General features: G+C 38.1%; 1 protein-coding gene across 2 annotated transcripts in view; it reads left to right on the top strand.

Annotated features, from left to right (window-relative positions):
• The window catches only part of csmd3a (CUB and Sushi multiple domains 3a), a 777,572-nt gene that overhangs the window by 289,978 nt on the left and 463,024 nt on the right, over positions 1–24,570 (top strand). For both annotated transcript variants that reach the window (XM_049467549.1, XM_049467548.1), the window contains exons 6-10: positions 764–876; positions 6,719–6,796; positions 19,793–19,880; positions 21,459–21,583; positions 24,328–24,449. In XM_049467549.1, coding sequence (XP_049323506.1) covers positions 764–876; positions 6,719–6,796; positions 19,793–19,880; positions 21,459–21,583; positions 24,328–24,449 — 526 coding nt within the window. The remainder of the gene's footprint in view (positions 1–763; positions 877–6,718; positions 6,797–19,792; positions 19,881–21,458; positions 21,584–24,327; positions 24,450–24,570) is intronic.

Genomic DNA, 24,570 nt, shown 5'->3' with positions numbered 1-24,570 from the left:
TGAAGCAGGATTGTTTTTTTTTTTCTTTTGGAACACATTTAAGAGAATTCTTAGGTAGAAAATGATGAAACTGTGTCATTTCTACTGCATATCTATCTTACGTAAAGTACCACAAATGCGTAGATGCTCTTCCGTTGCTGGATGGCCATCATCCAATTTGCGGATAAGCCGAAATCATCCGTATAACCTCCGGACCAGCGGACCTCTACCTTCTGCAATATTACTTTTTCCTGTGTTGAACTCGGGTGACATGATCTGGAATAGAGCTGAGATGACAGGTCACTCTTTCAGGTTGGACTCATCAGCTTGTTACAGCATGTTCTTCAAACACCACGGCTCCTACGTTCCATTACACCTCGTCCTCGTTGCCCTTGATAAGTGTTCATTTATACTTAAAGAAAATGGACGCCGTTTGAAATATTGATGCCACGAGTGAATACAGGCCTGGAGCGGGGCCGCGCTTCTTCTTAGAGCCTCTTTTCCGCGCTAAACGCAGGGCTGTTTAAGTGGATAATGTGGGTCCAGGGTGAGATTGCCTTTAATTGAGGCCCCAACCAAGGCAATAAAAAGTCCATCTCCAGCTGAAGGCGAGAGATCCAGAGCGCCGTGTGAAAAGGTTGAGCTGCATGTTAATTTGATTTTTTTCAGCCGGCGTGTTCCTCACGGCTACAGATTATGCGCAGCCGCCTCTGGCGATAGATGATGATGCTGGTGATCTTTTGGGATGAGCTGAGTGTTTGTTGTTGTGATTTTTTTCTCGCAGGTTGTCCGGGTCGAATATCCCCGTGCCCATAGTGAGCAACAAAAACTGGCTGCGGCTCCATTTCGTCACAGACAACGGCCACCGACACAAGGGCTTCAGCGCACAGTATCAAGGTAAACTCTTTTTTTTTGTTTACAGTTTTTTAACAGTTTATTGTCACACCTTAGCCCATGTCTGTCTTGTGTTTTCCCTCAATTGGTCCCTTGTGCTCCTGTCATGTGTTCCCAGCCATGTGCTACTGTTGTGTTTTGGTCCCTGTCTCCGCCCTAGCCTTCCCCTAGCCATTAGCAGACATCCCAAGTTGCAAAAGTTGATTTCAGGGAGGTTACCCCCCCCCCCTCCCCCCAAGAAAAAACAAAACAAAAAAAACCTTGCACACACACCAAAGGATAATGAAACTTTACTTTTATATTAATTACTTTTACTTTATTTTTAAAATTAAATTTAGAGTATTCAGAGGTGAAATGAGTTTTATCTTTTTTCTTTTTGGAAGGCCCTGCCTCTGCTTTCCTTTTCTTTTTTTTTTTTTGGGGGGGGAGCCTTTATTTGACAAAAACTGACCGTTACAATATCACAAAAAATTGCACAACATCAAAAACATTCAATATCATATTACAATAATTATTAATATTGCCTCCGCCATGATCTGCTTTCTCTCACTTACTGAACAAATCCCGTCCAGGAGGGGGGGAAAAACACTGCCCGCCCACACTAAAAACTGATTGGCTGTCTCACAGACTCTTTGCAGAGAACAGGCCAATCAGAACCCTCTCTGTTTTCTCTCTCTCCTTTCCACACGCGATTAGAGAAAAAAAGTCTGTGGCCTGTGTGCGCGTTTGGGGCACTCGTTCTGAATTCCGGGAGATTATATGTGACTCGCGGGCATCAGGGAGCCACTACCCAAATGCGGGAGACTCCCGCAGCTTCAGGGAGACTTGATTTGTCTGCATTAGTGTTGTCCCCTGTGTCTTGTTTGTAACCCCGCCCCCTCATTACCGGTCCTCACCCTCCTTGTGTATATATAGCCCTTTGTATGAGTGTTTTCTTGTCGAGTCTTTTGTATTCTTGTTTCCCGTATACGCGTTTACCAGTTTTGGATTTTGTAGTCTTTTGTATCTTGTTTTTTTTAAGTGTCCCAAGTTTGTTCATTTAGTATTCTTAATGTTATCCTAGTTATTCAATTTCTTGTTTGTTTAGTTAAGCTTAGTTTTGTTCTAGTCTTTGTCTATTTACTTCCAAGTGTTGTTTTCTAGTTTTTGCGTTACCTGTGTTTGTTTTCTGTTTTGTTTTCTTTCATCTTGTTCATTTAATACATTTGTAAATTATCTGCACTTACGTCCACCCTCCGCATACGCAGACCACCAGGGGGCCGCGAAGCACCCTCTAGGGGTCCGCAGGCTCATTCTCAGAGGAAGACAGTTGTCTGTAGTGAGCACTTTAAATCAGGGATCTCAAACCGGCCCGCGAACGATATTTTGTGGCCGGCGACTTGAAATTAAATTTTAGTGCTAGTGCGGCGCACATACACACACACACAAGCCGCATACACTCACAGAACAGCTGCCTCTCAACCACGGAGGAGAAGCTGAAAACGGATTTATATAACTATAGATCACAGTGAGGTTGATAAAAAATCTTAAACTTATGATGGACTAAACCTGTTGCTTCATTTGAATAAAATGCAATAGTGACGCAATAGTTACTTTTACTGGTAACTAGTTACTTTTATAGTGGATTTTATAAAAGTACTTTTAAAAGTTACTTTTTTTGGAGGAGTAACTAGTAACTATAACTAATTACTTTTTCAAAGTAACGTGACCAACACTGCTAATTATTTGATTTAAAGTGAATCTGGACTTTCCAGATGTTTATACATATGTCTATATACTGTAAATAATATAAATATTGTAGTATACCTTTTCATGGGATAATGCTATAAATATGAGACTTTATTACAATGTAAATTACAACTCATTAAATCAGTGTTTATTAACTGATTAAATAATAATCAGTCACTGTCACTGTCACACACTGTCTCACAGTTACTGTCACACACCGTCAGTATGTAGGCATTCCCAACACTCCCTGATTAACTGCTTGGTCTCTGTGTTGTAGGCTGTAAGAGCAAGTGTCAGTTTTTAAGCTACAAACTCTATATAGGCTGTGTACTATATTAAAATCTGTGTTTTAAATAAAGTCAAACCAAAGATTAAATACATATTTTATTGGACTGATCATATATAGCACCTATAGGTTTACTTTTGTCCTTTTATTTATTTATTTGTTTTGTCCTTTTATTTTTTATACCTTTTATAACTTATTTTAACTCATCTATCTCTCTATTTTATTGCTTTACATTTTAGCCTGTCTGCATCTGTATCCTTTTATTCTGAATTATTTTATTTCTTCCTAATTAAATCTTATATAGTTCGCTTGTTTTTATCATTTTAACTTAGATTAAAGGGATTTTCAGTACTGACATTTCAGAGTGGAATTGTTAAGAAAAGCAACTGATACAAAATAAAATAAAATAAATACATGATTTAACTTACAATTTAGGCATAATTAGTTAATCAACTTAATTTAACTGTTTTCTTCAGATTATTTAAGTGAATTCAATTTATACAGGATTACAGTGTGTTAATTACAATTATTTGTGGTGATTTTAATCAGATATCAGGTTGGGAAAGTTGGGATGTGTTGGGAAAGTTATATTATCACACAAATCTTTAATTACCTCTTTTATCTTAATCAGCAGGTAATTATTTCCACATACAAGAAGTTAATTTGATTTTCCCCCATTTGTGAAATAAGGATGACCCGTCAGAAGCTGTAGTAAAACAGGGTTGATCATGTCAGAAAAGCTATTTGTTAATAATTAATATGGGGTATTTTGAGGTTATGGAACCAATTTTCGCTGTCAGTACATAAGGGAGAAACCTGTGAACTGTTGCAAAACTAAGCAACCCCTCACAGAAAGAGCCTTTATGTATAATTTAGTGTTGATATGGACTGAGATTGCTAATCTAGAGTTGTGTGTCCTTTCTAATTAATCAGTTGTCCTCATTTAATATTGCTTCTACATCAGCTTTACCTGATGCCTTTCTGTTCTCTGTTAAATAAAGCAGATGGAAAAATAATAGTAGGGTACATGTGTAACAAAAAAAAAGTCCAATAATAATACTGTACTCACAAGAGCTGCAATCATTCCACTCAACTTCTACACTGCATTAAAAACTGTCAAAGTAAAAGTCACTAATACAAACAGACAAATTACTGTGTCAAAGTAAAATGTCACTAAAATACAAACAAAGCAGAAACACAAACTACTTTTAAACCGAACACTAAAACTGCTGTTTACTATTTGTCTCCCTTGAGACAAAAAACATTTAAAACTAAAAAAATATCCAATCCTTTTCTCAAAATCAATTATCCAACAACAAAAAAAAAATTTAGTGAAAGTTCCACTATGAGACTCTTGTAGAAGACTAGACAGGATGTTTACCAAAAGACATGTCCCATCAAATTACAATTGCAATTCTCTTTAAAAGCCAGGAACATTCTGAATTTGGCGCATAGAAACCTGACCTGCTGGTTCACACTGTGAAGGTCCACAAGCAGGTCATTTACAGGAACAGCAATATTATTTTACATTGAATTCTGTTTATTGTTGATGTAAAAGTTGGGTTTCAGTTACTGATATAATATGATAATGCTGGATGGATGGATGGACCCCAACCTTAGACAGAGTCAGATAGATAGATCAACTCCCACCATCGATAGATAGATGGATGGATGGATGGATTGATGGATGGATGGATGGATGGATGGATGGATGGATGGATGGATGGATGGATGGATGGATGGATGGATGGATGGATGGATGGATGGATGGATAGATAGATAGATAGATAGATAGATAGATAGATAGATAGATAGATAGATAGATAGATAGATAGATAGATAGATAGATAGATGTATTTTCAGTGCAGGATTTTTTTTTTCAGCAGGACACTGCCAAAAGTACCAATATTCTTATTTTCTGAGACACTGATTTTTGGATTTTCATGGTCTGTAATCCATAATCATCAACAATAAAAGAAATAAACACTTAAAACAGATCACTCTGTGTGTAATACATCTATATAATATATATGAGTTTCACATTTTCAACTGAATTAGTGAAATAAAGTAACTTTTCAATGATGATTTAAAACATTTTTGAGATGCACCTGTAATAATCACTAATAAATTTAATTATTTGCGCTGGTCTAAAAAAATGATCTGTGACTCAAAATTCATGACCTTAATCACCAGTATTAGCTGTAAAAACTGATATAGCATGAGAAATTAGCCTAACTAAACTAGCATAAGTATTTTGCTAAAACTCACTGCAGTGCTTTACTCTGAGATGATAAACATGAGGTCAGGAGTGACAGACAGACAGACAGATTCCACAATCAGTGATGGTTTGGAGAGCCATGCCATCTGCTAGTGTTGTTCCACTGTGTTATATCAACTCCAAAGTCAGGGCAGGATTTCATTTTCCAGCAGGACTTGGCACACTGCCCATGCTGCTAAAAGTACCAATTGGTCTTATATAATATTCTAATTTTCTAAAACACTGATTTTTTGTAAACCATAATGATCAACAATAAAACAAATAAACACTTCAAATTGATCACTGTGTGTAATACATCTATATAATATATGAGGTTCACATTTCAGAACTGTAATGCAGTCACTTTTAAATAATATTCTAATTTTGTGAGATGCACCTGTAATAATCACTAATAAAACAGTTCAGTCATGCAAAACACTTTCATACTGGAAGCTTAAATTGCAATTGATCTTTTACATTAGTTTTGTGATCCATTACACCAGTATTATTATAGATAGATAGATAGATAGATAGATAGATAGATAGATAGATAGATAGATAGATAGATAGATAGATAGATAGATAGATAGATAGATAGATAGATAGATAGTTTAAGATCTATCTATCATTCAGCCTAAAACGTTCACTTTACAGCCTTCCTCTGTTACTTCAGGTGTGCCACAAGGCTCTGTCTTAGGGCCCCTCCTATTTATCATTTATCTTCTTTCTCTCTGCAATCATTTTTGCAAATATGACCTAAATTCCATTATAGAAAGACAGACAGACAGACAGACAGACAGACAGATAGATAGATAGACAGATAGATAGAAACAATCTTAAATTTTAATTTAGTCTAAAACGTTCACTTCTCAGCCTTCCTCTGTTACTTCAGGTGTGCCACAAGGTTCTGTCTTAGGGCCCCTCTTATTTATCATTTATCTTCTTCCCCTCTGCAATACTTTTTGCAAATATGACCTAAATTCCATTATAGATAGATAGATAGATAGATAGATAGATAGAAACAATCTTAAACAATCATTCAGCCTAAAACGTTCACTTCTCAGCCTTCCTCTGTTACTTCAGGTGTGCCACAAAGTTCAGTCTTAGGGTCCCTGTTATTTATCATTTATCTTCTTCCCCTCTGCAATCATTTTTGCAAATATGACCTAAATTCCATTATAGATAGATAGATAGACAGACAGATGTTTGTGTTGTTGTTGAGTCAGACTGGTGTTGGTGTTGTTGGTGAGGACACGTGGGACTCCACTGCTCTCATTTCCTCAGCTCCATTGCATCAGGTTCAGCCGTGTTTGTGGATTAAGAGACTGCTGGAATGGAGAGGGTGAAATCCCCGGTCTTCTGAAGGGCAGATTGTTAGTCCGAGTCTCTGAAGGGGACTGGGGTTCTGTCCGGGTCCGGCTCCAGCTTCCCTCCGGTTTCCTCTCACTCATATACTGCGGGTCCTGTAACACACGGAAGCAGCAGAGCCTGATCTCGGGATTGTGAGCGATTCTCAGAGAGACTCTCTTTGTCTGCTTTCATTTCATGTCTTGTCTCTTTTTCTCCCTGAACAGTGAAACGGTCTGGAGATTTCAAATCAAGAGGAGTGAAGCTGCTGCCGGGGAAAGACAACACCAGTAAATTCTCCATCAGTAAGTCTCTCTCTCTCTCTCTCTCTCTCTCTCTCTCTCTCGCTTTTACATGTTTATAAAGAACGGCTTTATGTCTGAAAGGTGAGCTGTAAAGACTTGAACAAGGTCAGTGCTGTTTTTTACTTAATACATACAGTGAAATTGAGCTTCTTTCTGAAGCCGAGACCCTCAGGCCTTTCCTGCTCTGACACTTTTACTTCTAGCGTTATTGTGTTTACAACCCATTTAGCAGTAAACATGCATCAGCTGAAGGACATAGACTGTGTAGAAAACACAATATATGGTTATGCAAAGCTACCAAGACAGAAAATTAAAAAGACAATAAAATAAAAATAGCGATAATTCTCAGCATTCTTGTATGGGAGACTTTATTAATGTATTTCTTTTTGGATACAAAAAAAACGAGACCTTATCTCAGACATATATAAGCAATAATCCAGGTCAAACAGTATACTAAACGACTTTTGAAGTGATTTCACTTCTAGCATTATTATAGTGTTTGCAACTTATTTAGCAGTAAACATATATATGCTTACGAATTATCTATGTAGGCTGCATATAAAATACAATATATGTATATACGAAGCTACCCAGACAGAAAATTAAAAAGGCAATACAATAAAAACAGCGATAATTCTGAGGATTCTTGTATGGGATACAAAAAAACTATTCTAGATACAAAAAAAGAGACCTTATCTCAGACATATATAAGCCATAACCCAGGTCAAACACAGGAAAATATATAATAACATTATTATAAACGACTTTAAAAGTGATTTCTATTCTAGCATTATTATAGTGTTTACAACCCCTTTAGCAGTAAACATGTATAAGCTTACAAATGTTTTATGTAGGCTGCATATAAAATACAATATATGGATATGCAAAAAAAAAAAAAAAGCTCCCGAAACAGAAAATTAAAAAGGCAATAAAATAAAAACAGTAATAATTCTCAGCATTATAAATGTATTTCTGGATACAAAAAAAGAGACCTTATCTCAGACATAATGTCATGAAGTGGTGCAGGCAGGAAGACGTGGAGGTGGATGTAAATGCAGGTGAGAAAATATTTAATAAATAAATAACAAATAAACAAAGAAACAAGGAACAAGTAAACATGTAACAAAGAACTAAACCAAAACAAACGAGAGATAATAAAAAAAACAAACATACTGGGAGGCTAACAAAACAAACTAGAAAAACAACAAGGAACTAAACTAGACAGAGAATAACTAAACAGGACTAGGGAAATATACAAGGAAAACGACTAGAAATAAACAAGGGAAAACAGAGAAATAACAAGGCGCAAAAACTAGAGAAACGTGAAAAGGCAAACGACAGGTGAAGGTGCAAAGACCGACAAACACAGACTGAAACACTAGGGCTATATAACAAACACAGGAAGTAGAAACACATGGGGCTAGGGGGCGGGGCTACAAGTAAACACAGGTGGAAAAGTACTGACACAGAAACACAGGAGCACAGGTCACGTGGACAGACAGGAAACAGGCCAGGACGTGACACATAATAACCCATAATCACAGGAAAATATATGATAACATTATATTAAATGACTTATAAAGTGATTTCACTTCTAGTATTATTGTGTTTACAACCCATTTAGCAATAAACCTGCATCAGCTTAAGGATTTGTTCCATGTAGGCTGCATATAAAATACAATATATGGATATACAAAGCCACCAAGACAGAAAATTAAAAAGGCAATAAAATAAAAACAGTGATAATTCTCAACATTCTTCTATAAGAGACTTTACTGGATACAAAGAAGAGACCTTATCTCACATACATATATATATATATATATATATATATATATATATATATATATATATATATATATATATATATATATATATATATATGAGCCATAATCCAGGTCAAACACAGAAAAATATATAATAACATTATAATAAATGACTTTAGAAGTGATTTCCATTCTAGCATTATTATAGTGTTTACAACCCATTTAGCAGTAAACATATATACGCTTATGAATTGTCTATGTAGGCTGCATATAAAATACAATATATGAATATGCAAAACTCCCAAGACAGAAAATTAAAAAGACAATAAAATAAAAAGCAATAATTCTCAACATTCTTGTATAGGAGACTTCATTAATGTATCTTTTTCTGGATACAAAAAAATAGAGAGCTTATCTCAGACATATATAATCCATAATCCAGGTCAAACACAGGAAAATGTATGATAACATTATAATAAACGACGTATGAAGTAATATGTTCCATGTAGGCTGCATATAAAATACAATATATGTATATACGAAGCTACTGAGGCAGAAAAATAAAACATCACTGATAATTCTGAGGATTCTTGTGTAGGAGACTTTATTAATGTATTTCTTTCTGGATGCAAAAAAAAATTCAGACCTTATCTCAGATATATATGAGCCAGTATCCAGGTCAAACACAGTAAACTATATAATAACATTATAATAAGCAACTTTAGAAGCAATTTCACATCTAGCAATATTGTGTTAACAACCCATTTAGCAGTAAACATGTATACGCTTATGAATTTTCTATTTAGGCTGCATATAAAATACAATATATGGTTATTCAAAGCTACCAAGACAGAAAATTCAAAAGGCAATAAAATAAAAACAGTGATAATTCTCAGCATTCTTGTTTAAGAGACTTTATTAATGTATTTCTTTCCGGATATAAAAAAAGAGACCTTATCTCATACATAAATACATATTAAAAATACAATACATAATTAAAAAGGCAATTAATAACAACAGCGATAAATCTCAGCATAATCCAGGTCAAACACAGAAAAATATATAATAACATTATAATAAACGACTTTAGAAGTGAATTCCATACATGTATAAGCTTACGAATTGTCTGTGTAGGCTGCATATAAAATGCAATATATGGATATACGAAGCTACCAAGACAGACAATTAAAAAGGCAATAAAATAAAAACAGCGATAATTCTCAGCATTCTTGTATGAGAGACTTTATTAATGCAATTCTTACATTAGAAATTATTGTAAGCTCTGTTTTCAGTGTTTTCACATGGACACATAAAATAAACCAGACATATATATATATAACAGACCTATTCATAATCCAGTCATGCACAAGAAAACGTATGATAACATTATAATAAACAATTTTAGAATTTCACTTCTATAGTTATTGTGTTTACAACCCATTTAGCAGTAAACCTGCATCAGCTGAAGGAATTTGTTTATGTAGGCTGCATATAAAATACAATATATGAATATACAAAGCCACAAAGACAGAACATTAAAAAGGCAATAAAACATCACTGATAATTCTGATGTATTTCTTACATTCGTAATTATCATAGGGGCTCCGGGTGGTCCAGCAGTCTAAAGCACTGCCACTATGATCAAGAGATCGCTGGTTTAAATCCCAGTCATGCAGCTTGTCATCAGCTGCCAGAGCCCGGAGAGAGCACAACGGGCCTTACTCTCTCTGGGTGGGTACAGTAGATGGCGCACTCTCCCCTCATCACTCCTAGGGTGATGTTGATCAGCACAGGCTGCGTCTGTGAGCTGATGTATCAAAACTGATGCTAATCTAAACTAATGCTACTCGGTAATGCTGCATCAGCAGCAGCTCGAAAAGAGGCGGAGTCTGACTTCACATGTATCGCAGGAGGCATGTGCTAGTCTTCACCCTCCTGGATTTGTGGCATCACCAGTGATGAGGACATACAGCTGAGTAGGAGCTGAATGGGTGGAAATTTGGCCTATAGCTAAATTTCCGTGTATACATGGGACCCCAAAATGCCTTAAAATGATGCTGGCTCAAATATAATCTTATTATTCACATTAAATACAGGAGAGTGAAAAACATTGAAAAAATTAGCCTATTTTCTCTTCTCTGCTTCTGCAAGCAGCCAATAATCTAACCACCCCAGCCCTCCCTCCTCTCAGCTCACAGCAAGCAATTGCACCCTCCCGAATTAACCCCTGACCTGTTGGCCGCCTGCCCACTGTAACTGCGGAGCCGCGAATTCGGTCCCGCCTGCCAATTACTTCACAAATCATGCAGGACCCGCAGGCAAACCCACCTTGTAAAGACCTCTAGAGTGTAAAATCCCGTAATTCCCCCCTGTATTATTTTAATCTCCCTCTCTTGGCGATTGTAATAGAGCGCTGTTTAGAAGCAGATAAACCAATCACAGCAGGAGTTAGCCAGGCTGCGGTACGGCCTCCGCACCGTGGGGTTAGCTGTTACAAATAAGACCGAATTCAACAAAGAGAGGAGATTTTATGAGATATTAATATTCAAAACTGACTAGTTTTACTGTGCAGGGTTTCACAGGCAGTGAGTGTGTTGCTCAACTGTGGGGACTATCCCTGCTCTGGTCACTATCATCGAGGTGTCATCGTCAATGTGTGAGTGAGTTATGGCATATATGGTCTCGTTACAAATATTTTTCGCACTATAAGGCTCACTTAAATTCCTTTCATTTTCACAAAATCATCAATGCACCTTATGATCTGATGCGCCTTTAAAATAATAAAATAATACTGATACAGTATTTAAAATAATAAAAAAACAACAATTTGACATTATCTGGCTTACAATCCATTCTATAGTGTTTAGATGTTTTGCTTCTCTTTTACTGTATGCTGTGCTTGTTTTGTCCCTCAGGCTGAAGGTTTTTCAATGATGCAGAACTCACTATTTAAAGCTGTAGTGAATTACACATCGCTGCTGCTGCTGCTGCTGCTGCATAACAAGCATAAGCATCACAGTAAAAACTACTGTTAACCTTTCCATCTGCCACATTTAACATTCTGTACGATCTGTACCAGCGTTCGCTTTTCACTTCTCAGCTCAGCCTTTGCCATTTATCGCAGATGACTCACCAAACAAACAAACACACAAACAAACAAACAAACAAACACATGCATAAATAAATAAATAAAAATAGTGTGTTGAGAGAAGGACTACAGATGTCAGGATATCTTTATGTTCACTTCAATAACCATACAGCAATTATACTGTATATCCACACATAATTTAGCGATATTTAATTTCTGCATTAAGATTTGAGGTGTTTAATCAGGTTTTTATTCACTTGTTTTGTTAATTCAAAAGTTAATTAAACGTATTTAGCGAGTTGAGTTTATAAATTAGTCAACATTTGATTTGAATCTGTGGCTCAGTGAAGATGAAATGATCTCCCAAAGGCGTGAAGTTAAAAACACTTTTTTAAAGATTATAAACAAGATTAGATTCGAGTATATTATTTGTTTTGTACACTGCCTCACTGCCTGGCCAAGAAATGAAAATCACCAAAAAAAAAAAAAAAAAAAAACACACACTCTAATAATATTTGGTTGGGCCGCCTTTAGCTTTGATTGCAGCACACATTCACTGTGGCATTGTTTCAATAAATAAATTTATTTTAATCCAGTGTTGCATTAATTTAAATAATTCATTTTTGCATTATTTTAGCTGAGAAGCAAATGAATGACTGTATAACTAGTATAGACTTTTGTAAGATTTTTTTCTAAACAAAATATAGTAAAATGGTAAAAAATAAAATTAAAACACACTGGCCATTTTAATTGAGTGACATTATAAGATTTTCATATAAATAATGAACTATTCATAAACTATTCATTTTTGTAATACAATTTTGTGATATTTCATTACAAAATGACAATAGTAAAAATACACTTTTTTTCATCTTTTAAAAATCAGATTACTGTATCATTTTGTTTTTAATAAATTTATACTTAAAAAAAATAGTCACACCATGCAAAAGTTTGGGCACCACAGGAGGTTTAAGGTTTTGAATGTTTCCTGTTAAACTGCCATTATTGAATTTTTTTTTTGCAATTTTATTTAGTAAAATTTTATAAAAATATATTTTATATATTTATCATATTACATGTTAAGAAAGATATACTTACTGTCCCCCTTTTATTATATTAAAATAAATTAAAAAATAGGCACGCCATGGTTTGGGCACCACAGGATGTTTGCGGTTTTAAATGTTTTCCTTTTAAAATTTAGATTAAAGACTTTTTTTGTAATTAAATTTAGTGACATTTAATAAAAAATATATATATATATTTTTTAATATGCAAATCTTTTTAATTTTAAGCAAAATTTTAAGAGAGATGTAATTACTGTATCATTTTTGTTTTGTGTAAATTTTAAACTGTTACGCCCTCGCTATGTTTTCTGGTGTCTTCCCCGTTTCCTAGTGTGTTTCTCTTGTACTTTTCCATTACGTGTGTCTAATTTGTAACTCCGCCCCTTCCCAGGTGTTCTGTGTTTCATGTTTAGTATAAATAGTACTTGTTAATCTATGTTTGCTGTCGGTCTTTGCACCTTCCCCTGTTGTCTGTCTCGCCACGTTTACGTTATTGCTCTAGTTCTCGTTCTTTGGTTGTTTGTAGTTTCTCGCTCTTGTTTATATTCTAGTCACGTTTGGTTCCTGTTTGTTTCCTTTGTGTATCTTGTATATATTTACGTATTATTCCCTGTATATATATATCCCTAGCCCTGTTTTGTACTTGTCTGTTTAGTTTAGCTCTTTGTTTGTTTTCCCTGTTTGTTTATGTACATATATTTATTCGTTATTCCCTTGTTTGTTTATTTGTTTATTTGTTATTTATTAAAAGTCATGTCTTACCCGTTTAAACGTCCGCCTCCCTTCTCATCACACCGCGTCACAGAAAGACCGACCGCCATGGACGTTTATTCGGGAAACCCTTGGGTTGGATCCGGGCTGGCCATCCGTCATGCCCCCTTTGGGACCTCGGCGCAGGAAAATCCGAGGCCTCGAGGCCGGAGAAGGCCTCGGGCTGGGCGTTCTAAGAGGTCCCAAAAATCGGAGGATTTTCTTGGGGTGGGGCTAACGGTTGGGGCCATCGGCCTCGCTCCGAACCGCGAGGTAGGCAAGGCGGGCAGAAACGCGGACTGTGAGGACTATTTCTGGGATTACGTGGACCTCCTCGCAGCCGCGTCCAGTTCGGAGGACGAGTTCTACCCTCCGACGAGAGCCCGCTTGCCGCCGCTTGCGGAGGCTATCCTCCACCCGCCTCCCAGGGCGCGCTCCACCTCGTCGGCTCCGCAGCTAGCTTCTGAGGCTAACCAGCTAGCTCCTCCGGCGGCTGCAGCTCGAGGCTTCTCCACGGCTACGCGGCTAACGCAGTTAGCATCTCCAGCGGCTGCAGCTCCAGGCATTCCCACGGCTACGCGGCTAACGCAGTTAGCATCTCCTGATTCCACGGGTCAAGTTTCTCTGGCTGCTTCGGTGCTCGCATCTTCTACGGCTGCAGACCCAGCTTCCACGGCGACCGCCGAGCAGCGCTTCCAGTCACCCGTAGCGGCAGCAGATCTTCGCTCCGGGGTTCCCATGACAACGGCGCTACACTGTACTGCCACTGCCACCCCGGAACCTGAATACGCTGAGGTGAAATTAGGTCAAGTCTCCGTGCAGTCTTCAGCAGCCCGAGTCGTCACACAGACACCTACAGCCCAAGGGTCCAAGTCTGTTCATGTGAGTGTTCCTGTGTCAGCGGTGCCCGCCACCGCCAATGTTCCTGTGCCAGCGGTGCCCGCCACCGCCAATGTTCCTGTGCCAGCGGTGCCCGCCACCGCCAATGTTCCTGTGCCAGCGGTGCCCGCCACCGCCAATGTTCCTGTGCCAGCGGTGCCCGCCACCGCCAATGTTCCTGTGCCAGCGGTGCCCACCGCCAATGTTCCTGTGCCAGCGGTGCCCACCGCCCATGCTACGATGCCAGCGGTGCCCACCGCCAATGTTCCTGTGCCAGCGGTGCCCACCGCCCATGCTACGATGCCAGCGGTGCCCACCGCTCCTGCTACGATGCCAGCGGTGCCCACCGCCTATGTTCCTGTACCAGCGGTGCCCACCGTCCATGCTACGATATCAGCGGTGCCAGACACCGTCCATGTTCCTGTGCCAGCGGTGCCCACCGCCCATGTGCCGATGCCAGCGGTGCCCACCGTCCATGTTCCTGTGCCAGCGGTGTCCACTGCCCATGTGCCAAAGCCAGCAGTGCCCACCGTCCATGTTCCTGTGCCAGCGGTGTCCACTACCCATGTGCCGAAGCCAGCAGTGCCCACCGTCCATGACCCTGTGCCAGCGGTGCCTACCGCTCCAGCGCCGACCACGCCGCCAGCCCCAGCTGCTCAAGTCACCGCGCCGTCAGTTCCTGCTGCCCGAGATGCCGCACCGCCAGTGTCTACTGCCCGAGTCGCCGCACCGCCAGCTCCTGCTGCCCGAGTCGCCGTGCCGCCAGCTCCAGCTGCCCAAGATGCCGCACCGCCAGCTCCTGCTGCCCGAGTCGCCGCACCGCCAGCTCCTGCTGCCAGAGACGCCGCACCGCCACCAGCTCCTGCTGCCCGAGTCGCCGCGCCTCCAGCTTCTGCTGCCCAAGCCGTCGCGTCGCCAGCGAGGCCCGTCACCACACCCATGCCAGTCCCGGCGCCCAGGACTAAGTTTTGCCCCAAGCCTCGTGTGCCCAGGTCTGCCCCAAGGCCCCCGGACCCCAGCCCAAGAACTTTGCCCAGGCTGGCTCCACGAACTACCCCTATGACTTTAGCCAGTCCTGGGCATCCCCAGGTCTTTCTGGTCCCCATGTCGCTCCCCGTTATGGTTCCTGTGTCGGTCTATGTTCCTGTTCCTGTCTTGTCTGGTTTCTGTGTACCTGTTCCTGTCACCGTCTTCGTGTCTGTTCCTGTCAATGTTTTGGTTCCCGTTCCCATGTCTAGTCCTGTCCAGTCACCTGTCATGTCTCACGTCCAGTCATCGTCCCCTGTCCAGTTCCCCGTCCAGTCTCGTGTCTCGCCCAATGTCCAGTCTCCAGTCACGTCCCCGGTTCAGTCTCCTTTCTTTGTCCAGTCTCCTGTCCAGTCTTCAGTTCAGTCTCCAGTTCTGCCCCATGTTAAGTCTCAGGTCTCGTCTCTTGTGTTTCCCGGCCTCTCCCCGCCGCCGGCCCCCGGGGTTCGTTTTTACGCGCCTCGGGAGCTGCGCGTTTAGGGAGGGGCTTCTGTTACGCCCTCGCTATGTTTTCTGGTGTCTTCCCCGTTTCCTAGTGTGTTTCTCTTGTACTTTTCCATTACGTGTGTCTAATTTGTAACTCCGCCCCTTCCCAGGTGTTCTGTGTTTCATGTTTAGTATAAATAGTACTTGTTAATCTATGTTTGCTGTCGGTCTTTGCACCTTCCCCTGTTGTCTGTCTCGCCACGTTTACGTTATTGCTCTAGTTCTCGTTCTTTGGTTGTTTGTAGTTTCTCGCTCTTGTTTATATTCTAGTCACGTTTGGTTCCTGTTTGTTTCCTTTGTGTATCTTGTATATATTTACGTATTATTCCCTGTATATATATATCCCTAGCCCTGTTTTGTACTTGTCTGTTTAGTTTAGCTCTTTGTTTGTTTTCCCTGTTTGTTTATGTACATATATTTATTCGTTATTCCCTTGTTTGTTTATTTGTTTATTTGTTATTTATTAAAAGTCATGTCTTACCCGTTTAAACGTCCGCCTCCCTTCTCATCACACCGCGTCACATAAACACAAAAAAGAGGCAAAACCTGCAAAAGTTCGGCCACCACAGGAGATTTGTGGTTTTGAATGTTTCCTTTTAAAATGTCAATTATTAAAGACTTTTTTTAATCTAATTAAATGTAGTGACATTTTATAAAAATATATTTCTATAATATTACATGTTAAGGAAGATATACTTACTGTACCATTTTCATTAAAAATAAAAATACATTTCTAAAAAAATACACAGATCTTCTTAGCTTAAGCATTTTTAGCATTTTTAGAAAAATGAGTTTACTGTATAATTTTTGTTTTGAATAATTTTATACTTTAAAAATATATACACACCATGCAAAAGTTTGAGCACCGCATGATACTTTTTTGTAATATAATTTAGTGAAATTGAATAAAAATACATTTCTAAAAAAATACACAGGTCTTTTAAATTTTAAGCAACATTTTTAGAAAAATTAGACTACTGTACCTTATTTTTTTTTCGTTTTAAATAATTGTGTACTAAAAAAATAGGCACACCATGCAAAAGTTTGGGCACCACAGGATGTTTGAGGTTTTGAATGTTTTCCTTTTAAAATGGCAGTTATTGATTTTTTTTCTAAATAAATTGAATGAAATTTTATTAAAATACATTTCTAAAAAAAAAAAAACATAAAAAATACACAGGTCTTCTTAATTTTAAGCAACATTTTAAGAAAGAAGTGATTACTGTACATTTTTTTTTTGTTTTGAATATTATACAAATAAAAATGAAAACAGGCACACCATGCAAGATTTAAGGCACCACAGGATGTTTCAGGTTTTGAATGTTTTCCTTTTAAAATAGCCATTATTGAATTTTTTTCTTTCTAATTAAATTGAATGAAATGTTAAAAAAGTACATTTCTAAAAAAAATGCACAGGTCTTCTTCATTTTGGCAACACGTAATTACTGTATAATTTTTTTTCGTTTTGAATAATTTTATACAAAATAAAAAATAAAATGTACAAGGCACACCATGCAAAATTTTGGACACTGCATGCATTTTGAGGTTTGGAATGTTTTCCTTTTAACATTGCCATTATTGAATTAATTAATTAAACTTTTTTGTAATAGAATTTAATGAAATTTTAAAAAATGTGTACATTTCCAAAAAAAAAACACGCTTCTTCTTCTTTATATTATATAATCCTTTTGGGCCCACAGGACAGAAAGTTAAAAAAGTGAATCTCTGATCTCTGTCAGAACGTTGAGATGATGTTTTTGTGTCCGCTGTTGACGAACGATCAGCTATAACTAAGCGTGAAATCCTATTGGTGGGCTGCTAATGGTTATTGAGTGCTGCGTTCAGATTTCTGGCTGTTGAGTAAGGTTTTAACGTGGTAATTGCCCTTGATCCCTCTCTGCCGTTGCGGGGTCAGCGCTTTGTTCCTTTAGGATGACGGAGTGTACCTTTTAATGAGCAGATAATGAGCGTGGCGCTGGTCTGGGTACAGATTCGGGGCCACACGTATAGTCATTATTGACTAATCACTATCGGGCCTGAAGATTCCCGTTCTCTAGCGGTGGAAGTGCGGAGCTTGCGTGGCTGCCATTGTAATAACGTATTGAGCACAATGATTCATTTTCCAGCCAACAGTGTAGCACTTCAAATGCGTAATTACTACAGGATAGAATTTTTATTACCCTCCATTTCACAGTGGCTGCCTCACGCATTCTGAATGATGAATTATGAGTGAATTATTGGGCCGAGCCTCGTCTTATTCCGGGCCCCAATACGCCCGCAAACACCCCTGTGTAAATCAATGGGGTCTTTAATTTACCAACTGCAGATCCGCCGCCGAACCCACAGCAATTAAGCCTGGCTTACAGTCATTTCCTGCGCGTTTGTAAAACGAATATCGCTCGCAACTTTTTGTTTTGATTGAGTTTCGAATGCTGAGGCATGCTGGAGCAATAAACCATGAGAGGCTCGTGGTTCGGAGATTTAACGCGGTAATGGAGCGAATTTAGGTGCCGTTTAAACTCTCAAAATAGCGCAGTACTAAAATTAACCCACTCAAGCGAAACACTTTCTGTGTTAAAAACAGTAATATATCTCTGGAATATAATCAAGAGGAAGATCACAATGATCACAAACCATCAAACCAAGCTGAACTGCTTGAATTTTTTGCACCAGGAGTAAAGGCGTAAAGTTATCCAAAAGCAGTGTGTAAGACTGGTGGAGGAGAACATGACAAGATGCATGAAACCTGCGATTAAAAACCACCAGGGTTATTCCACCAAATATTGATTTCTGAACCCCTAAAACTATACTTCTGAATATGAACTTGTTTTCTTTGCATTATTTGAGGTCTGAAAGCTCTGCATCTTTCCTGTTATTTCAGCAAATTTCTCATTTTCGGCAAATAAATCCTCTAAATGACTAAAATATTTTTATTAAGAATTAAGGAGAAATGTTGTTTGTAGTTTATAGAATAAAAAAACAATGTTCATTTTACTCAAACATAAACCTATAAATAGCAAAATCAGAGAAATGGATTCAGAATTTTTTTTTTCCAGAGCTGTATTTTTACTTTTTTTGTTTTACATTAAATTACATAACATTTAGCGTACACTATCTAAAGAGATTTATAAATAATGATGTACATTTAGCAATAGAGGACATAGAAGTACAAGACAAAAATGATTTTAGTCAATTTATTTGACAAATAAATGAAGTAAAGTTTACTAAAAAAAGAAAGTTCTGTTTACTTATTTTCTCTATGTAACATTTAGGTCTTGAAGTTACTTAAATGTATTTGAAATTACTTAAAAAAAGCAAATGCAGAAAGTTGCGAAACTTTTTAAAGTAAATTTTACTCATCATTTTTTTCAGTGCAGTCGTGAACTTACCTACTCACCACTAAATATGCCCCAGCCAACTGTCAGTGATATTATAACGAAAAACAAGGATCAGCAGATGCTGAGGAGCATAGTGCACAGAGTCACTACACCACTACACACCTCCAAACTTATACATGTAGCTTCACATTAGACCAACAACAGTAGAAAACAGTAGAGAGACTCGGCCTTCCATGGCCGAGCAGCTCCATCCAAGCCTCGCGTTGTGTCTGTGATAGTTTTGGTTATAAGGTGTATGAATAAGAGGGAATAAGAGGATGAGGTAACTTGAGGAAAGCTGAAAGTTTAACGAGTTTTAAAATATGCCCACAGTAATGATGACAAGCCTTCTGTGAAGAGCTGCTTAAAAAAGTCATTTTCTCTGAAGTGATGATGGGAAAGTGTAACTTGCTGCTGCCCACCTCTGTGCCTGAGACAGCGCTATCCGTGGGCAGCGTGGCTGTAAAACATTATTCCGCTGCGCCCACACCGCCGCTCGCCCGTAGGCCGCTAATGGTTGCGGACTAGCTTACAGCTGTGCTTCATCTCTGATCCTGCAGTGAACGAGGGGGGCGTGAAGCAAGTGTCCAACTACTGCCCGGACCCAGGAGAGCCGGAGAACGGCAGACGCATGGGCTCAGATTTCAGGTAAACGCTGTGTGTCTGTGAGTGTTCATCTATATGGGCTGTGTCAAACACCTGCTGATTGATTGCTATGAGATTTCTCTCTTATTGTGATAATTTACTGATATATTAAGTGGGATTGCTTCTATCACTGCAGCTGGATGCTCCATAGTCACACACATATGTGTTTATGGCCCCATTTTTGCTTATGTCATGCTTAACTTACTGTAGAATCTCATCAGAAATCAACATGTCAAATTTATTGTTATTAATAACATGTCAAATTTATTTTTATAATACATTGTTAAACAGTAATGACAACAGTAATAAACATGGTTAAGTGGTAAACTCATTAATAATTGTTTCAACTATTGTCAACTAGTAATTAGTCGAGACATTCTGTATTTATGTTAACTATTATTATGTACTGTGTATTTAAATGTTATACAAAAAAGTTACTTTATTTCAGTAGTTCAGTTGAAAATGTGTTGAAAACTCATAAATTATATAGATGTATTGCACACAGAGTGATCTTTTTTTTTTTTTTTAATTATTGTTAATGATTATGTTAATGATTATACCCCAAAATCATTGTCTCAGAAAAGTAGAATATTATGTAAGACCGATTGGTACCTCTAGCAGTGTTGGCAGTGTGCCAAGTCCTGCTGGAAAATGAAATCCCCAACTCCATAAAAGTTAAGGTCAGCAGAGGGAAGCATGAAGTGCTGTAAGATTTTGTGGGAAAACAAAACTGCACTGACTTTAGACTTGATAATAAAACACAGTAGACCAACACCAGCAGATGACAGACATGACTCTCCAAACCATCACTGATTGGTGTGTCTCTCCACTCTTCCTCCAGACTCTGATCCCCTGATTTACAAATGAAATGTAAAATTTTCTGATTATCAGAGATGAGATACTGATTTTTAAGCTTTCATTGACTTTAAGCCATATTTATCAACAATAAAATAAATAAATGCTTAAAATAGGTCACCTAAATTTACTATATGGTTTATGTGAATTTCTTAAAGCAGTCAGTTTTTTAAAGTCAGTCAGTTTTGCTATTTTTAGCCTTTTTAATAAATATGTTATTCAATTGTAGCCTTTAGAGTATATTAAGCCTAAAAGGACTGTTGGTGCTAAAGTCAGTAATGTCATCAAAACACTATATATATATATATATATATATATATATATATATATATATATATATATATATATATATAATAATAAAGTTCTATCTATCTATCTATCTATCTATCTATATATATATATATATATATATATATATATATATATATATATATATATATATATATATATATATATAATATAATTTATTTAATATATTATATTAATTTGGTAACATCTGACGAATTTGAGATTTTAAAGAATCCTCTACAACTTTTATGCTTTTTTATGTTTGATCAAATAAGCAGTTTATACTATATTGAAGACAGTATCAATTAATTACAGTATAAATTGATTTACCTGCCAGATAAGTGCTGCTTTTCCATGCAGGAACATGTCTGATGGGGTCAGTTATTGATTTTTCCAACCTGTTCTGTTTTCTGTTCTCCTGCGTTTCTGATATTAAAGCATCGGTGCGATGGTTGGGTTCACCTGCGACGGAGACCACGTCCTGCAGGGCTCCAAGAGCATCACCTGCCAGAGAGTGGCCGAGGTGTTTGCAGCCTGGAGTGACCACAGGCCTGTTTGTAAAGGTGAGACTCCTCAGTTTAAGTGCACTTTCAGAATTAGCTAATGCTTCAGATCTGCTCTGCGCTGTACTCTAATGTACTTTAATCCAATGCAATCAATGGGATTGATACAGAGTGGATACTGCCAGGCTGCTGGGTTGTGGGGAATGATCCATGTTTGCTTTATTGGCTTAAAAACTCTCAGATTTCTGGGAAGTCTGGCTGCCGTGTCACTTTACTTGTTTGATCACAGCAGCAGAAAGCCTTCAGAACAGTGAGACGACTCTGGAAGTCTTAGCGGCGAATCTCAGCGAGGTTTCACCCCATGCAGTAATGCATGTATTAATTCGAAGGCAGAGGAATCAACACGGCAGCAGACGTAACACAAACACAGTCTGAAAATAACTGTGGAGACAGAGCACAGTCAGATATATTTGCAGTGATATGATATGCGCGCATCATGCCTCGCTTCTGAACTTGTTTATTTAAGAATTTTTTTTTCAATGAAATTTAATAAGCAATAAGCATTTCCTTGATATGTAATTGAAATTAGAAATATATATTTTGTATTGTTTTATGCTTATTCCACAATGCATTGCTTTATTACATTGTTAAATTTTTTAAAGAAGGGTCTAAAATAACAGCAATTACAAATATAATAAACATGGTTAAAAGGTTGAATCATTAATAAGTATTTGAGACATTCTACAATAATGATAACTTATAGTATATACCAGGGGTTTGAAGTTAAGTAAGCTAATTTTCCAAGCCATTACGTAACGGGCCACAAAAAAGAAAACAATTAAATGAAGTGTAATGGGATGTACTAGTAGCTAGAGATTAGTAGCTCTCCAGCCCAGAAAGTTGTTGAACCCAATTGCAGAACAGTTAAGTTCAAAGCAGGGAAACCCCAGAAGAAAGGACATATATATATATATATATATATATATATATATATATATATATATATATATATATAAACACTGGGATCGAATGCGGGATTGAACCCATGTCGTCAGGGCCGCAGTCTAATACACTATCGCTGACCCGGCTAGTGAATTGGGACAAGGTGGGAAAAATGCCCTTATAAGGAGATAGGGAGCCCAAGAACAGGAGGGAAAATGATAAAAGGAAGAAACTAAAGTCCCGCCGAGCAAGACAGAGAAACAGGGAAGGAGAGTAAGCTAAAGAGAAGTCAGAGATGTTTTCATTTTTTAATAATTTTTATTATTTTTATTATGTTTTTCACAGTTTAAACAAACTCACAGGCCAGATGCTTCATTGCCGACCCCTGGTATATACTGTGTATTTAAATGTTATACAAAAATAAATAGACACCTGAAACTCACTGGACAAATTTAGAGTACTTTTTAAAACTCAGTGTTTTATGTTCAGTTTCTTTGTCTAAAGCACACCACTGGCTTTCCCTATAAAACAGTTTTAACAAAAAAATTCACCTTTAATGAACATTTCCTTATAAATCAATGCTGCATCATTGTTTATCCCACTTTTTTGCCCAATTTAGCTATGCCGATTGTGTGCTCTCAGGGCTCCGGCAGCTAATGGCGAGCTGCATGACCAGGATTCGAACATATTTAAGTAATAACACATGAGAGGGAGTAATATAACTTGTAATATTGGCACCAATATTATACGTTATAGCTTGAACCTTGTGTGTATCATTGCTTAATTGATTGGCTGAGAGGTGATCTATGAGTGCTGTTATCAGCCGGTAATACACTGTAACCAAAGCACTTCATGTATTACTCTGCCACATACAGGTAACCTAGCAACGATGCAGCAGCGCTTACAAGCCAAACAGTCCAGCTACAAACAGAGCAGCAATGGAACTATTTTAACTCGAGGAGTGTTTATTTTATAACCAAACAGATCGTATCTCATTCTCTTTAACTCAAAATCTTTTAATACACAGTGATAATGAAACTGTGGTATAATCTCAATAATAAAACACTCGAGGTTTGTGCTATGACATGTAATATTGGCACTGCTGTGCTGATCTGCGGTTACTCGGACTGCGGGCTCAAGCCTACGACCGCATCACAGCAGTGCCGATATTACATGTTATAGCAAGAACCTTGAGTGTATTATTGCTTAATTGATGTCATTTTCAGCCAAAATGTAAAAGATGTAAAGTAGAGGAATCTCTACACAAGAACTCATACTGGTGTAGAACGGTGGGCTTTCACATTCCCAGCTGGAGAATTGAACCCTAGTCAAGTCAAGTCAAGTAGTTTTTATTGTGAATACTGCATATGTACAGGACATACAGAGAATTGAAATTACGTTACTCTCCTTCCCAAAAATGACAGCAAGTACAGAAAATAAGATTATGAATATAAAAGAATGGGAGACAATATATATTCAATATTAAAAAGGACACAGATAGACATACGTGAGACAAGAGACACGCTAGTTAAAGCATTTCACACCAGACCACTTTCAATGACCTTGTTTACAAATTAACCATTTAATTATACAGGAATGTGGACACCCTCTTCAGCAGCTGAGGCATGATCAGTTTGTTTGATAGTGTTGTGAATCAAGCCTTATTATGTCACTCTTTTCGGGTGCATCCAACTGAATTATCTCCACTGGATGAGCGGGCCTATATGCAGCATAATGTTCGAAATAAAGAGTTAGCGCTCAATAAACCACAATCAGCTCCTCCAATCACAAACCTTTAATTATACGTGCGGCCCGGCTAACCGTAGCGCTGCCTCATGCGTCCATCTGTGGTTGTTTTGCAGTGAAAACGTGCGGCTCCAACCTCTACGGTCCATCTGGCACTTTGACTTCCCCTAATTTCCCCATCCAGTACGAAAGCAACTCGCACTGCGTGTGGATCATCACGGCCAGTAACCCCAATAAGGTAAGAGTACACTACTTATCTGCATTCTCCTCACGTTCACTATATACCCACACACTCACTACAGACACACAGAGACGCGCTGGCTCTGCTCTGATGTATGATGTGCCAACCATGTGGGTAA

Source organism: Astyanax mexicanus, chromosome 1 (assembly GCF_023375975.1).
Source record: "Astyanax mexicanus isolate ESR-SI-001 chromosome 1, AstMex3_surface, whole genome shotgun sequence".
Lineage (NCBI taxonomy): Eukaryota > Metazoa > Chordata > Actinopteri > Characiformes > Acestrorhamphidae > Astyanax > Astyanax mexicanus.
The sequence above is the reverse complement of the archived record's forward strand: the minus strand, read 5'-3'. Positions and strand labels throughout refer to the sequence as shown.